This window comes from Ovis aries, chromosome 8, assembly GCF_016772045.2.
Source record: "Ovis aries strain OAR_USU_Benz2616 breed Rambouillet chromosome 8, ARS-UI_Ramb_v3.0, whole genome shotgun sequence".
Classification (NCBI taxonomy): domain Eukaryota; kingdom Metazoa; phylum Chordata; class Mammalia; order Artiodactyla; family Bovidae; genus Ovis; species Ovis aries.
Window position 1 is genome coordinate 28,558,503 of NC_056061.1, and position 15,563 is coordinate 28,574,065.

Below are 15,563 nucleotides of genomic sequence, written 5' to 3' on the forward strand. Positions count from 1 at the left end.
TCTGACTCTTCTGCTGACCCCATTTTCACCAGGTTCCTCTGTCCATGGGATTCTCCACGCAAGAATACTAGAGTGGGTAACCATTTCCTTCTCCAGGGGATCATTCCAACCCAGGGACTGAACCCTAGTCTCCTACATTGGCAGGTGGGTTCTTTATCACTGAGCCACTTGGGAAGCCCAATAGTTATTTATGTTATATACTTACAAAGTACTTAGCTATAAATATGAGTACCTTGAGATTTTCTTCAATTACTGTGTCCTCAAGACACAAGAGGACAAATGAGTCACTGGGGGATTGAGGCCTGTCTGTGATTATGACACATACAAGAGACCCTTCCCTGGTGCCCAGAAAGGGGGCACGATGGAAACCACAACAAACTTTCTGATGGAGGGACTCCAGGAATTATCCTCAGTTCTTTCCTAATTGTTGGCCCTTACAAGTCCGGCCAGACATTAATGTCTGGTGACTCAGACGTTAAAGAATCTGCCTGCAATGCGGGACACCCAGATTCGATCCCTGGGTCATAAAGATACCCTGGAGAGAAAGTGGCAACCCACTCCAGTAGTCTGGTCTGGAGAATCCCATGGACAGAGGAGCCTGGCGGGCTACAGTCCATGGGGTCACAAAGAGTCTGACATGACTGAGCGACGAACACACACCAGTCAGAAATGAACCCTAACATCTTCTGATAACCCTCTGAGATTAACATCAAACCCCTATTTCATCTGTGCCACCTCCTTGGGTGATGTAATTTGCTGCTGGAATCTAGGTGGGGCTAACCTTTCAGCCGGTCTGTATTTCTCTTTTTCCAAGTTTTAAGGAGCTCTCTCAAAAGTCTAGCATTCTGGAATTTAGTGATCACACACAGATTAACTTTCTTTATGCTTATGATTTTTCAGACAAACTCTTGTCTCTTGTTTTGCCATTCTGGGAGTGTTAATACTTTCACTTGGTGGAAAGTGGTGCTGGCCCCTTTGAATATCAACAATCATTCTCTCAACCTTCTCAAAATGCTACTAACATCAAGCATCTGACAGTTTGAACTGAACACATGGGTTCAGTTCAGAGTTTTGTAGAAGAATAGGGCATCAGAATACTACTATCTGGACACGGGGATCACCAAAAAGCAGGCCCCTACTGGTATTTTCTTCACCACCCAGAATATACCTGACACACAGCAGCCACTGCACAAACACTTGTGAGGTCAATGTCTCAATGTCAGCTGTGCAGTGATAAACATATACATATGTGTATACATATATGTAAGAAATAACACAAAGAAAACTTTAAAAAAAATCGCAACACTTCAGTAATTTCCTCTAAGCATCATTAGCCCCTATGCTATGGAGGAGCTTTTTTTATCCCTTTCACATCCACTTCTGGATCTCGCTCCTTTAGCTCCTTTATAATCAGTCTAAAGTCTAATAACTACAGCAGCATCTCTTATTTGGGGCTGCTGTGTGTGAGATCTGAATCCGCCATCTGACCGTACCCCAGATACACTCCCCTCCCATCACATTTCGGTTTTTTGGTCTTTATCCATTTACTGTCTCGTTTCTTTCTGCTGCTCTGATCTCATCTCCTTCCCACGCACAGACCTCCTGCTCTGTGTTACTCCAGGTCCACACTCGGCAGCCTGATATTCGAGGCCCGTGACCACAGCCTTGGAATCTCACCTCCCAGGCCTCCCTTACGCCACTCTGCTCTGGACAGACCACCTCTTCAGGAGCCCCAAACACACCTTGTCCCTTTCCCTTGGTACCGGTTTCCTACATCCTACACGGCCCTCAGAGTCCAGCTTTGGTGCTTTCTACTCATTCAGTGGCCTGCAACAGGGCTGCGCAAGGGCAAGGCCCCCAGCACTGTGCTGGGTGGAACACATGAAGCTTTACAGCAAGAGCCAAAGCTACTGAGGTTTTCAGGCTGAAAATCATAAAGGAGAGGACATCCTGCCTTTACCTTTTTGCCTTGCGTGTTCTCTCTGGTTTACAGATATTACTCCATTAGTACAGACATAGGTTATTTATTTACTTTTTCAGTTAAACAAAGTTGCTTTCAAAAAGTATCTCATGAGCTACAGCTACCAGTTCCAAAAGCTGGTGTAATCAAACAATGCTACCTGTGGCCAGATCTGTTTGGTTGAATATGCACAGAAGTGAGCTAATAAAAGGCCAGGCAGTGTGACACACTCACTAGAGATTTTCATCTGTTCTTATAGTGAAGTCAAGTTGCTTACATTTTCTCATCCAGATGATACAAAACAGCTTTTCTTTGTCTTAATTAAACACAAGGGAATGCCCAGTCCAGAAAATTCTGCAAATGAAATGGCCTAAAATGATATCTCCCTTCCCTAACATTTGTAAACACACACACACGTAACGGCAGTGCACAGGGACACGCATGCTCCACGGGAGGAGCACGTTCTCAGGTGGTGGCAATAACGGGCCCCACTTCCTCCTGCTGGACAGGGATGTGAGTGCTGACTAGGCTCCAGGGAGAGGCCTCGGGCTGTGTAGTCCCCACACCCCCACGCCAGATGCCAGGCAGCTGGAGAGGAAGACTGTGGAGACAGTGCCTGGTGAGGGCTGGGTGGCAGTGTGGACAGAGTCACTTCTCCCTAGAGGGCTGCATTCCCACCTGGAGGGATGCACGGATGGCTGGAAGAGAAAGGGGCATCTATCCTAGTGAGTCAGTTTGCATTTGAGGAGGCCAAAGCAAGCAAAGAGGGAGAGGAGAGGAACGTGGGGAGACGTGCACCGCCCTGACTGGCATGCCAGGGGTCCTAGCTCTGGAGCTGAAGTATCTTGGGTCACAGGTATGTGTGTGTGCTTAGTCACTTCAGTTGTGTTCGACTCTGCAATCCTACGGACCACTGTCTCCCGGGCTCCTCTGTCCATGGGATTCTCCAGGCAAGAATACTGGAGTGGGTTGCCATTTCCTCCTCCAGGGGATCCTCCCCACCCAGGGATCGAACCACATCTCTCATGTCTCCTGCCTTGGCAGGCAGGTTTTTTTCTGTTTGTTTGTTTGTTTTTATACCACTAGCACCACCTGGGAAGCCAATTCTCCTTTATACCAACTGATTTTATTTGCATATTTTTATTATACATTACAGAAGGGAATGGCAAGCCACTTCAGTATTCTTGCCTTGAGAACCCCGTGAACAATATGAAAAGGCAAAATGATAGGATACCAAAAGAGGAACTCCCCAGGTCATTAGGTGCCCAATATGCTACTGGAGACCAGTGGAGGAATAACTCCAGAAAGAATGAAGGGATGAAGCCAAAGCAAAAACAATACCCAGTTGTGGATGTGACTGGTGATAGAAGCAAGATCCGATGCTGTAAAGAGCAATATTGCATAGGAACCTGGAATGTCAGGTCCATGAAACAAGGCAAATTGGAAGTGGTCAAACAAGAGATGGCAAGGGTGAACGTCGACATTCTAGGAATCAGCGAACTAAAATGGACTGGAATGGGTGAATTTAACTCAGATGACCATTATATCTACTACTGTGGGCAGGAATCCCTCAGAAGAAATGGAGTAGCCATTATGGTCAACAAAAGAGTCCGAAATGCAGTACTTGGATGTAATCTCAAAAATGACAGAATGATCTCTGTTCGTCTCCAAGGCAAACCATTCAATATCACAGTTATCCAAGTCTATGCCCAACCAGTAATGCTGAAGAAGCTGAAGTTGAACGGTTTTATGAAGACCTACAAGACCTTTTAGAACTAACACCCAGTAAAGATGTCCTTTCCATTATAGGGGACTGGAATGCAAAAGTAGGAAGTCAAGAAACACCTGGAGTAACAGGCAAACTTGGCCTTGGAATGCGGAATGAAGCAGGGCAAAGACAAATAGAGTTTTGCCAAGAAAATGAACTGGTCAGAGCAAACACCCTCTTCCAACAACACAAGAGAAGACTCTACACAGGGACATCACCAGATGGTCAACACTGAAATCAGATTGATTATATTCTTTGCAGCCAAAGATGGAGAAGCTCTATACAGTCAACAAAAACAAGACCAGGAGCTGACTGTGGCTCAGATCATGAACTCCCTATTACTAAATTCAGACTCAAATTGAAGAAAGTAGGGAAAACCGCTAGACCATTCAGGTATGACCTAAATAAAATCCTTTATGATTATACAGTGGAAGTGAGAAATAGATTAAAGGGCCTAGATCTGATAGACAGAGTGCCTGATGCACTATGGAATGAGGTTCATGACACTGTACAGGAGACAGGGATCAAGACCATCCCCATGGAAAAGAAATGCAAAAAAGCAAAATGGCTGTCTGGGGAGGCCTTACAAATAGCTGTGAAAAGAAGAGAGGCAAAAAGCAAAGGAGGAAAGGAAAGATATAAGCATCTGAATGCAGAGTTCCAAAGAATACCAAGAAGAGATAAGAAAGCCTTCTTCAATGATCAATGCAAAGAAATAGAGGAAAAGAACAGAGTGAGAAAGACTCGAGATCTCTTCAAGAAAATTAGAGATACCAAGGGAACATTTCATGCAAAGATGGGCTCGATAAAGGATAGAAATGGTATGGATCTAACAGAAGCAGAAGATATTAAGAAGAGGTGGCAAGAATACACGGAAGAACTGTACAAAAAAGATCTTCACGACCCAGATAATCATGATGATGTGATCACTAATCTAGAGCCAGACATCTTGGAATATGAAGTCAAGTGGGCCTTAGAAAGCATCACTATGAACAAAGCTAGTGGAGGTAATGTCATTCCAGTTGAGCTGTTTCAAATCCTGAAAGATGATGCTGTGAAAGTGCTGCACTCAATATGCCAGCAAATTTGGAAAATTCAGCAGTGGCCACAGGACTAGAAAAGGTCAGTTTTCATTCCAATCCCAAAGAAAGGCAATGCAAAAGAATGCTCAAACTACTGCACAATTGCACTCATCTCACATGCTAGTAAAGTAATGCTCAAAATTCTCCAAGCCAGGCTTTAGCAATACGTGAACCATGAACTCCCTGATGTTCAAGCTGGTTTTAGAAAAGGCAGAGGAACCAGAGATCAAATTGCCAACATCCGCTGGATCATGGAAAAAGCAAGAGAGTTCCAGAAAAACATCTATTTCTGCTTTATTGACTATGTCAAAGCCTTTGACTGTGTGGATCACAAGAAACTGTGGAAAATTCTGAAAGAGATGGGAATACCAGACCACCTAACCTGCCTCTTGAGAAACGTATATGCAGGTCAGGAAGCAACAGTTAGAACTGGACATGGAACAACAGACTGGTTCCAAATAGAAAAAGGAGTACGTCAGGCTGTATATTGTCACCCTGCTTATTTAACTTCTATGCAGAGTACATCATGAGAAACGCTGGACTGGAAGAAACACAAGCTGGAATCAAGATTGCCGGGAGAAATATCAATAACCTCAGATATGCAGATGACACCACCCTTATGGCAGAAAGTGAAGAGGAGCTAAAAGCCTCTTGATGAAAGTGAAAGAGGAGAGTGAAAAAGTTGGCTTAAAGCTCAACATTCAGAAAACGAAGATCATGGCATCCGCCCCATCACTTCATGGGAAGTAGATGGGAAACAGTGGAAATAGTGTCAGACTTTATTTTTTGCAGCTCCAAAATCACCGCAGATGGTGACTGCAGCCATGAAATTAAAAGACGCTTACTCCTTGGAAGGAAAGTTATGACCAACCTAGATAGCATATTCAAAAGCAGAGACATTACTTTTCTGACTAAGGTCCATCTAGTCAAGGCTATGGTTTTTCCTGTGGTCATGTATGTATAGATGTGAGAGTTGGACTGTGAAGAAAGCTGAGCACCGAACAATTGATGGTTTTGAACTGTGGTGTTGGAGAAGACTCTTGAGAGTCCCTTCGACTGCAAGGAGATCCAACCAGTCCATTCTGAAGGAGATCAGCCCTGGTATTTCTTTGGAGGGAATGATGCTAAAGCTGAAGCTCCAGTACTTTGGCCACCTCATGCGAAGAGTTGACTCACTGGAAAAGACTCTGATGCTGGGAGGGATTGGGGGCAGGAGGAGAAGGGCATGACAGAGGATGAGATGGCTGGATGGAATCACTGACTCGATGGACGTGAGTCTGAGTGAACTCTGGGAGATGGTGATGGACAGGGAGGCCTGGCGTGCTGCGATTCATGGGGTTGCAAAGAATCGGACTCGACTGAGCGACTGAACTGAACTGACAGTAATCCAAGCCTATGGTCCCGACCACTGAGGCTGAAGTTGACTGGTTCTATGAAGACCTACAACACTTTCTAGAATACCAAAAACAAGATGTCCTTTTCATCACAGGGGATTGGAATGCAAAAGTAGAAAGTCAAGAGATACCTGGAGTAATTGGCAAATTTGGCCTTGGAGTACAAAAATGAAGCAGGGCAAAGGCTAACAGAGTTTTGACAAGAAAACACACTGTTCATAGCAAATAGCCTCTTCCACCAACACAAGAGATGACTCTACACATGAACATCACCAGATGGTCAATACTGAAATCAGAATGATTATATTTCTTGCAGCCAAAGATGGAGAAGCTCTATACAGTCAGTAAAATCAAGATCTGAAGCTGACTATGGCTCAGATCATGAACTCCTTATTGCAAAATTCAGGCTTAAATTGAAGAAAGCAGGGGAAACCACTAAACCATTCAGGTATGACCTAAATCAAATCCCTTATTCAATGGAGGTGAATAGATTCAAGGGATTAGATCTGGTAGACAGGGTGCTTGAAGAACTATGAATGGAGGTTCATAACATTGTACAGAAGCCAGTGACAAAGACCATCCCCAAGAGAAAGAAGTGCAAGAAGGCAAAGTGGTTGTCTGAGGAGGCCTTGCAAATAGCTTTGGAAAGAAGAGAAGTGAAAGACAAGGAAGAAAGAAAAAGATATACCCAACTGAATGTAGAATTCTAAAGAACAGCAAGGAGAGAAAAGAAGGCCTTCTTAAATGAACAATGCAAAGAAATAGAGGAAAACAATAGAATGGGAAAGACTAGAGATCTCTTCAAGAAAATTGGAGATATCAAGGGAACATTTCATGCAAAGATGGGCATGATAAAGGACAGAAACAGTAAGGACCTAACAGAAGCAGAAGAGATTAAGAGGAGGTGGCAAGAATATAGAGAAGAACTACACAAGAAAGGTATTGATGACTTGGATAACCACAATGGAGTGGTCACTCACCTAAAGCCAGACATCCTGAAGTGTGAAGTCAAGTGGGCCTTAAGAAGCATTACTATGAATAAAACTAGTGGAGGTGATAGAATTCTAGTTCAGTGATTTCAAATCCTAAAAAAATGATGTTCTTCAAGTGCTGCACTCAATATGCCAACAAATTCTGAAAACTCAGCAGTGGCCACAGGACTGGAAAAGGTCAGTTTTCATTCCAATCCCAAAGAAGGGCAAGGCCAAAGAATGTTCAAACTATTGTACGATTGCACACTTTCCACATGCTAGCAAGGTCGTGCTCAAAATGCTTCAAGTTAGGCTTCAGCAGTATATGAACCAAGAACTTCTAGATGTACCAGCTGGGTTTAGAAAAGGCAGAGGAACCAGAAATCAAATTGCCAACATTAACTGGATCATGGAGAAAGCAACGGAGTTTCAGAAAAATAACTACTTTTGTTTCATTGACTATACTAAAGCCACTAACTGTGTGGATCACAACAAACTGTAGCAAATTCTTAAAGAAACAGGACTACCAAGCCACCTTACCTGTCTCCTGAGAAGCCTGTATACAGGTCAAGAAGCAATGTTTAGAACTAGACACAGAACAACAGACTGGTTCAAAGTTGGGAAAGGAGTACAACATGGCTGTATATTGTCATCTTGCTTATTTAACTTCTATGCAGAATACATCCTGTAGAATGCTGGGCTGGATGACTCACACGCTGGAATCAAGGTTTCTGGGAGAAATATCAATAACCTCAGATATACAGATGATACCACTCTAATGGCAGAAAATGAAGAGGAACTAAAGAGCAGTGAGCAAACTCTGGGAAATAGATAGCATCATCAGACTCCATGGACATGAACGTGAGAAGACTCTGGGAGATACAGGAAGCCTGCGTGCTGCAGTCCATGGGGTCACAAAGAGTCAGATACAATTTAGTGACTGAGCAACAATGATTATATATAAATACATTTCTACACTTATTTCTAAATTTATAAATTATATATAAATGTATGTACATATATACAGCTGTCCTCGTATATTTCACATTTGCAGAGTCAGTCAACCATAGATGGTACACTGTATCCACGCATACAAGGACCAAGTATGCAACCTGACCACCTGTAGACTTTGGTATCTGGAGCAGGTCCTGGATTCAGTCCTCTGCAGCTACTGAGGGACAACTATATACTTATGAAAGAGCTTCCTAAAACCAAACAAGAATTCTAGAAGCTTTTATGGAAAAATTAAAAGCAGAGTACCTCAAGAGAAGAATGCTTGAGAATTTGAGGTATATTTTCACCACAGGATATTATGCTGCCAATAAAAAGAAAATAAGTCTACAGAGTTTTTACTATGTATTGTTAAATGAAAAAAGAGACATGAATAGCATATTCCATTTTTGAAAACCTATGGGTGTATTAAAAGGCGCTGAGCAGCTGTGTCGTGTGGACTGGGAGGAGAAACGAGGAGGAAAGAGGGTGATGCAAATTAAGCAAAAGCAACTGTTAGAATGAAGTTCATGATCAAAAGCAAAAACTATACATATGTAAGTATGTATAATACATATGCATGTAAAATGCATGGAAGAGCGGTTACTAAGAGTTGGAGGTACATTAGTTTGGGGTGAAAATAATTCGGGTGATTTTTGCACTCTTACTTTTTGCATTTTAACAAGAAACATAGTTATATAACCAAAATAACTATTTTCATTGAGGGAAAGTTTGAATAATGCAATAACACTGTCAGTATGAAAATGTTTCTTATTTAAGTCTTCCTAGCCAAAAGATGGCACATCCAGTAGAATATTTAATCATTCATAACATAAGGAGGTTTTCACAGTCTTTCAAAATGGAGACAGACCACAAAGCCCAAAATTAATAACATCTTAAAGGCAGGAGATAAAACTAACTTTTAACATGCCTTCCTGAAGGCTTCAAGCACTCAGTCCTTGATCAATCCCTATTAATTGACAAGGACATTTCAAGCCTCATAAATTATTACATCAAAGATACTATTAACTGATATTCAAATGTTATTAAAGAGTACAGTCTCATCTAAAGAATGGAGATCTGAAGCAGCTCCAATGAAAGTAATTCGACTATGAGATTTAATCTGCTACAGAAGTAATAAAACTGTAACACATACACATTTTTTTCTTCCTGCCCTGGTCATTCTAAATGGATCTGGCTTTGCTACCATCATTCCTGTAGTCTCTGGCCTATGTTTCATCTACGTATCCCCTCAACAGCTGTCCACTCAGTGTCATTAACTTCTGATCTTTATTGCAGATAAAAGATGCATGACAGGAGCTACCAGTGAGCAATCTCCAGCCTAGACCTGGCTTCAAAACTCTCAAGAGTTAGGGGCTCCCCTGGCGGCTCAGCGGTAAAGAATCCACCCGCTAATGTAGGAGACATTGGTTCAATTCCTGATTCGGGAGGATCCCACACGCCACAGAGCACCTAGGCCTGTGTGTGCACTGCAACTACAGAGCCTGTGCTCTAGAGCCCTGGAACCACAACTATTGAGCCCTCCTGCCCTAGAGCACGTGTTCTGCAACATGAGAGACCTCTGCAATGAAGAGTAGCCCCCACACACCACAACGAGAGAAAAGCCCGCGCAGCAACCAAGACCGAGCAGTCAAAAATAACAACAAATAAATAAAATTATAAAAAAGAAACTCTAAAAGTTCAAACTCTGCCTGTGAAAGTTCTGATTATAACATGCAGTTGAAGAGGTGCTAAGTATTCATCCTTCAGGCCTGCTCTCTCTGCAGGGTAGCAGCAATAGTTGTGCACATGCCGGAGACAACTGCATGTAAAAAGCCACAGAATAGCCTTTCCAGAGGAAACAGGCACACACAGGGCGGAGGTGGGGCTGGGACTGCCGCCCTGATCCCCGAGGCCAAGCACTCCCACCTGGCTGCGGGTAACAGGCCACCTGTTACACCCACCTGGCATGTAAGTGATATTAGATAACATGAAAATTAATTTTACAAGTCTAAACCTTTCCAGTAAAATACTTACTTGGACTAACAAGTGGCCTGAATTAGGCAAACATGTCCCAGATTTCTTGGTGTTCTCATTTACTTGCTTTATCAGATTCATCAATATCTCAACAGCACCTTTGCCGATCATTTCATGAAGAAATTCTGGATTTCCAGAAATGAATTTGATGGTCCCCATGCAGTACAGGAAAGCTTCGGTGTTAGCTTGCAGGTCTTCACTTCTCAGGACCTCCAATAATGATTCTGTCAAAAAGATGAATTATTACAAATGTATGAGTAGAACCGCTGGAAAGAGAGAGATTAAAGCACTTGTATGTGAACATCAAATACGATTTGTAAAATGTTAGCCAGGATCCACGTTCAAATGTTTGTTAAGAGTTACTCATAAGGCATAAAAAGGAAAGCTTATGAGACAAATCTCTGTAGTATTAATGACAGCAAAAGATGGGATTATTAATACGTAAATAAGAAAGTGTTCTTTTAACTGAATGCCATTTCTAGCCTCTTATTAATATTGGCTAACCTTTATTTTTGGTTACAGTTTATTACAGAATAACTAATAATTAAAGTAATCTAAGAGTTAAATTTCAACAAACCTTTAAGAATATACTGGCTGCTGTATGAATAGGAAGTTAATCAAGATAGGAACTTTAAAAAATATCTCAACCATAGAAAAGGATGCTTCAAATAAAACATCCACCCTTCCCTAAGACAACTTAAGAACATCTATCCAAATAACATACAAGTAGTAGCTTTTAGGATAATCCAGGCAGCTCTGATAAGGTTAATTATGCCTATCTCACATTAATTTTTCTTAATCAGTGTGATTATCTGTCAGAATCTTTATTTTTAATCTATTATTCTCAACAAGCTGATTCAGCATTATACATTTCTTTTCAGTACTGGCTTTGTTCCTGTCTGCTGGGATTTAAAAAAAAGATCATTTATCCTTAACAAAGGACTTAGAGTATTTTCCATGTTGTTGCCTTAGATCAACAGTACTAATTCATAAACGATTTCTGTTTAGGTAACTATTTAAGCATCTTAATTATTTAAGGATATATAAAGAGTTATATATTGTTAGCTAGGTAGTTAGGATGTATTACAATACCTACCCACACATTTGAAACATTCGACACACTTTGATGTCAATTTTCTACAACAGTTATATATGTCTTCCAAGTTACTTATCCCTACCATATCAAAACATTCTTTAGTAGATCCAAGACCAGGAAATAAATTTTTAAATAGGAAACACTTTGTAAAGTTACATATTGTTACTACAGGCATTTAAAAAAATAGCAGGGTATCCTCCTAGGCTCCAAAGGATATATTAAGTGAAACATGGAAAACACAGAGAAGGACAGAGAAAAAACAGGCATTACCTAACTTCTGCATATGATAAGAATGTAAAATATTCCAGCTACCATTAATTATAACTTTGCTCTCCAAACTTTTCATTCATATTCAAGTGTAACATTTGCTCAATGGTAGTACTGAATAATACTCACCCAGAATGCTGTCATTTCGAATCAGAGAATCATTCTTCTCACTTCTGCTAATTTTAAATATAAGTTTGCAAACATTAAGAAGATTCTTTCCACTCACTTTAAGCTGCAGAGAAAGAAGTCACATTACCATTGCAGAAGGAGATAAAGACATGCTGTAATTTTTCAACACGAACATCTAATTTAGAAAGTGCAGCAAGAGTGTGTCTAAAACATAAAAAGGTCTAAAGAAATCAACTTTCAAAAGTTTTGGCCACATATTTGCCAACTATGGTATCTAAGTAACCCACTTACAGTAAATACAATATAAATGATATTTAGAGTAAGCACATTTTAATGATAAGCATTTATTTCTTATTTCATAAAGCCTTGTGCTTATATGTGAAATTATTACTTTTTAAAGAATATTTGAGGAAAAAGAAAGGGCTGAGTGGAGTAACTACTTTTCAAAATAAAGGAAGATGAATACTAAAATTTCAGATTAAACTAACCTAGAAAAGAATACATCGTGGAGGTGAAGGAGAGAAAAGAAAGTGGGAAAGTAAAATTCTATTTATCATTTGTATAAAATAAAATGAAAAACTAATACTTCTGATTAGATAATACATATGTATTTATTATTTAAGCCTATTTCTGAAATGCTTTGAGATAATCACAAGTAACATGCAAAGGTTAAAATTACCTTCTAAATCACAGAAAAATATTCAAGTAAATTAAGCAATAAGGAAGTACACTCTTAAAAAAATAGTCTAGGGGGACTGAGTCAAATGGTCAAAATGAGCTGCATACTTACGTAAAGTAGTAAAAATTAAAATTAAAAATCCTAAATGTCCACTATTTGGGAACAGTTTAATAAACTGGAACATCAATACAATTCATGTTAAACAGTCACAAAAGTATAATTGAACACTATGCATAAAAAGACATCTATAATCTACTGTAAGATGGAAATACTGTGCGCCTTCGTTGCAAGAATGTAAAATATGTTTGTAGGAATGAGGTCATCCAAACAAACATATCTGTATGAAAAAGATGACATGTGGTTCATTATTTTATCATTAAAAAGTATCCTTAAAATTATCTTCAACATTGGTTACTAATGAGTCTTCACTTAGTTAAAAAGACAAAGATAATGGAATTTGTAATTCTGTGTTTGATTCACAAATACTAATGAGCTCTTGTCGTCTACCAGGCACTGTGCTATTCCCTGTTGTTCAGTCACTAAGTCGTGTCCAACTCTTTGCGACCCCATGGACTGTAGCCCACCAGGCTCCTCTTTCATTGGATTCTCCAGGCAACAATACTGGAGTGGGTTGCCATTTCCTTCTCCAGCTGTTCCCTGTAGGAAATACCACGGTAAGTGTGGTTGGCCCTGAGCTGGAGAGGAAGGGAGAGGCGAGTACTGTCCATGAAGCATTATCCATTATCTGCCTGTCCCCCTGCTCTGGCCCTTTTCATGACATCTCATAGCTAACCCTGCAGATTAGGTTTACTTGTTTCATTTTACAACCAGAGTCTGCTCCTCAGACGGGTCATGTCATCTCATCTCAGTATCAGCTGAGTATGTATTAGAAATGCATGATCTCAGGTCCCAGAAGCCCTACTGAACCAGAATGTGCCTTTTATACCTTTGCCAGGGGATTGAGTGCACGTTCAAATCTGAGAAGCTCTGTTGTGGAAGCCTCATTAACTGTCACACGGGCAGAATGGAAATTTCCTCTGTTCTCAGGATGAAAAGAGGAAATGGAAACTTTAAAAAAACATTTTTTTTTAATGATTAGTATTTTTAAATTGTTTAAAAACCCAGAAAACAAAAAAGTGACTAGAGAGAAAAAAAATCTGTATCAAGGGAAATATATTGCCCTTTATATCTGGAATTATACTTTAATCTGCTGGCAATCTTCCACTACCTTATGAGCCTTTGAGGTCAAAACCATGGTTTATTACTGTGTGTGTGGAAGGTACCCTGTGCTATGTATTCAATCAAATTTGTTGAATAAATGAATGAATACAACTAATCTCACTCCCAAGTCTTACATTTTTAGTAAAAAGTGGCAGAGGACAAATAAACAAAAACACCTAGTATCAGAGTTTTCATTAAAAAAAAAAAAATCCCAACAAACCAACATTTCCAGGCCTGCTGTAAGGTTGCTGCTGCTGCAAGGTTAGTTTACATTCAAAGCATTTTACTATACCTTCTCGTTTGGTAACTGTAAAATTATGACTTTGAGACACAAAACGACAGTAAAACATTGTATGTGAGGAATGTAGACTACTCTGTGTAAAACAGCACTTCCTCCCAAAGCGGGCCATTCCCTTTACTCTGCTTTATTTTCTTCTCACAGTGCCCATCAGCCCTGTTGGCACTTCAAGTGTTTACTCTCTGTCTCTGCTGCCACATGGTTGGCCTGGAGGGCAGGGGTTATTTTATTCATTTTATTCCCAGTGTCAAGAATCCCTGGTGCCAAGTGGGTTTCTGCAGTGGGGCAGTTTACTTTTATGTTAAACATAGTAGTTTACTTGATTTAAAGCAAATTTGGAAAATTAAAGGGAAGTTTAAAAATCACTCATAACACTGCCACTATATATAATCACTGCTGACTTTTTCTGTTTTCCCCCTTGTACAGGGCGCTAGATTGTCTTCTTTTTCTGAATATAGTTGCATTCACACATTGCATGTATGTCTGTACTCTTTAAAAAAAAAAGTCATAAAATAGACAGATACATTTTTGTAAGCTTTTCTGATACAAAAGTTAAAATGAAAGTGGCTGTCTGGCTGGCTGGCTGTCTGTCCCACTTAACCAAAAATGCAAGAAACCTGAACTAACAGTATACTCACTGGATTTTTTAAAACTACAAATAACTTTAAATGTTTGAATTATAATAGTCAACTGGTAGATAAAGTCAATATTAGCAGAAAGAAGAGGCTATTACAAAATTTTAGTACTATTTATCTTCAGCTTTTTTGTCAATTTTTTTCTTTCAACAGCTTTTTCTGTCTTTTAATTTACATAGAACCCCATCACCAAGGTCTAAGGGAAGCAATGCCTTGCCCGCAGTATTATAGAAGACTCTGGCGGCAGATGGGAAGTTGGACTTGTTGGCCTTGAAGGTTGTTCCTGACCTTGGGGTTCCACAGTCAAGCAGAAGGGACAGCCTACCCACCTCTGCACTCTGGACCGTAGCCTGGAGGAGTCTTGCCCCTGATTCAGCAAGGCAGTCAGTGTCACAGAAAGGGCTTTATCTAAACATGTTTCATTCAGAATCTGTTCACTGCCTGGCAGATCACTTATCCTTTTGCCCTAAAGTAGTTAAATTGTGCCATGTATATAATTAATTTGAATGGCACCTTTAATAACCAAGATGATATTTTCTCTGCAGAGTATTAACAAATTCATGGCATTTTCCTTTCTCTATTTATTTTTGGCTTGCTACAGAGCACAATGTCTCAGATCCTTGTGAGACCAAGGCAGTCCCTGGGCAGCTGGTTGCTTGGGTCCTGCCCAGGTCAGCTATACCAAGAGAGCCTTCCAGTCTCACACTGGGGCTCTCCCGGGCCAGGAGGGGCCCCAAATCAAGGGCCAGAGAAGAAACTGGGCCGGCATGCAGTCACCTTTTCATCTCTACTTATTACTTCTGACTGTACACCCTCCCTGTGCCTTTTCTTTTACACTAAAGCTGACTGATCAATTATCACCAATGAGAGGGGATTAACCTACTACTAAAATCACTATTTCAAAGAAATGTTGCTTTCTGCATCACATATAATATCACCGTTTTTACAAAGATGGTGAACAGTTTAGGGTGGCAGCTAAATAAGAATGCACCCCCTCCAAAACTGCAGAGACTATGTAAGGACTTTATGAAAGACT

General features: G+C 40.5%; 1 protein-coding gene across 4 annotated transcripts in view; it reads right to left on the reverse strand.

The window, feature by feature from the left end:
* The window catches only part of ARMC2 (armadillo repeat containing 2), a 216,837-nt gene that overhangs the window by 153,168 nt on the left and 48,106 nt on the right, over positions 1-15,563 (reverse strand). For all 4 annotated transcript variants that reach the window (XM_027972389.3, XM_004011223.6, XM_012182651.4 and 1 more), the window contains 2 exons: positions 11,695-11,797; positions 10,203-10,426 (listed from right to left, as the gene is read on the reverse strand). In XM_027972389.3, coding sequence (XP_027828190.1) covers positions 10,203-10,426; positions 11,695-11,797 — 327 coding nt within the window. The remainder of the gene's footprint in view (positions 1-10,202; positions 10,427-11,694; positions 11,798-15,563) is intronic.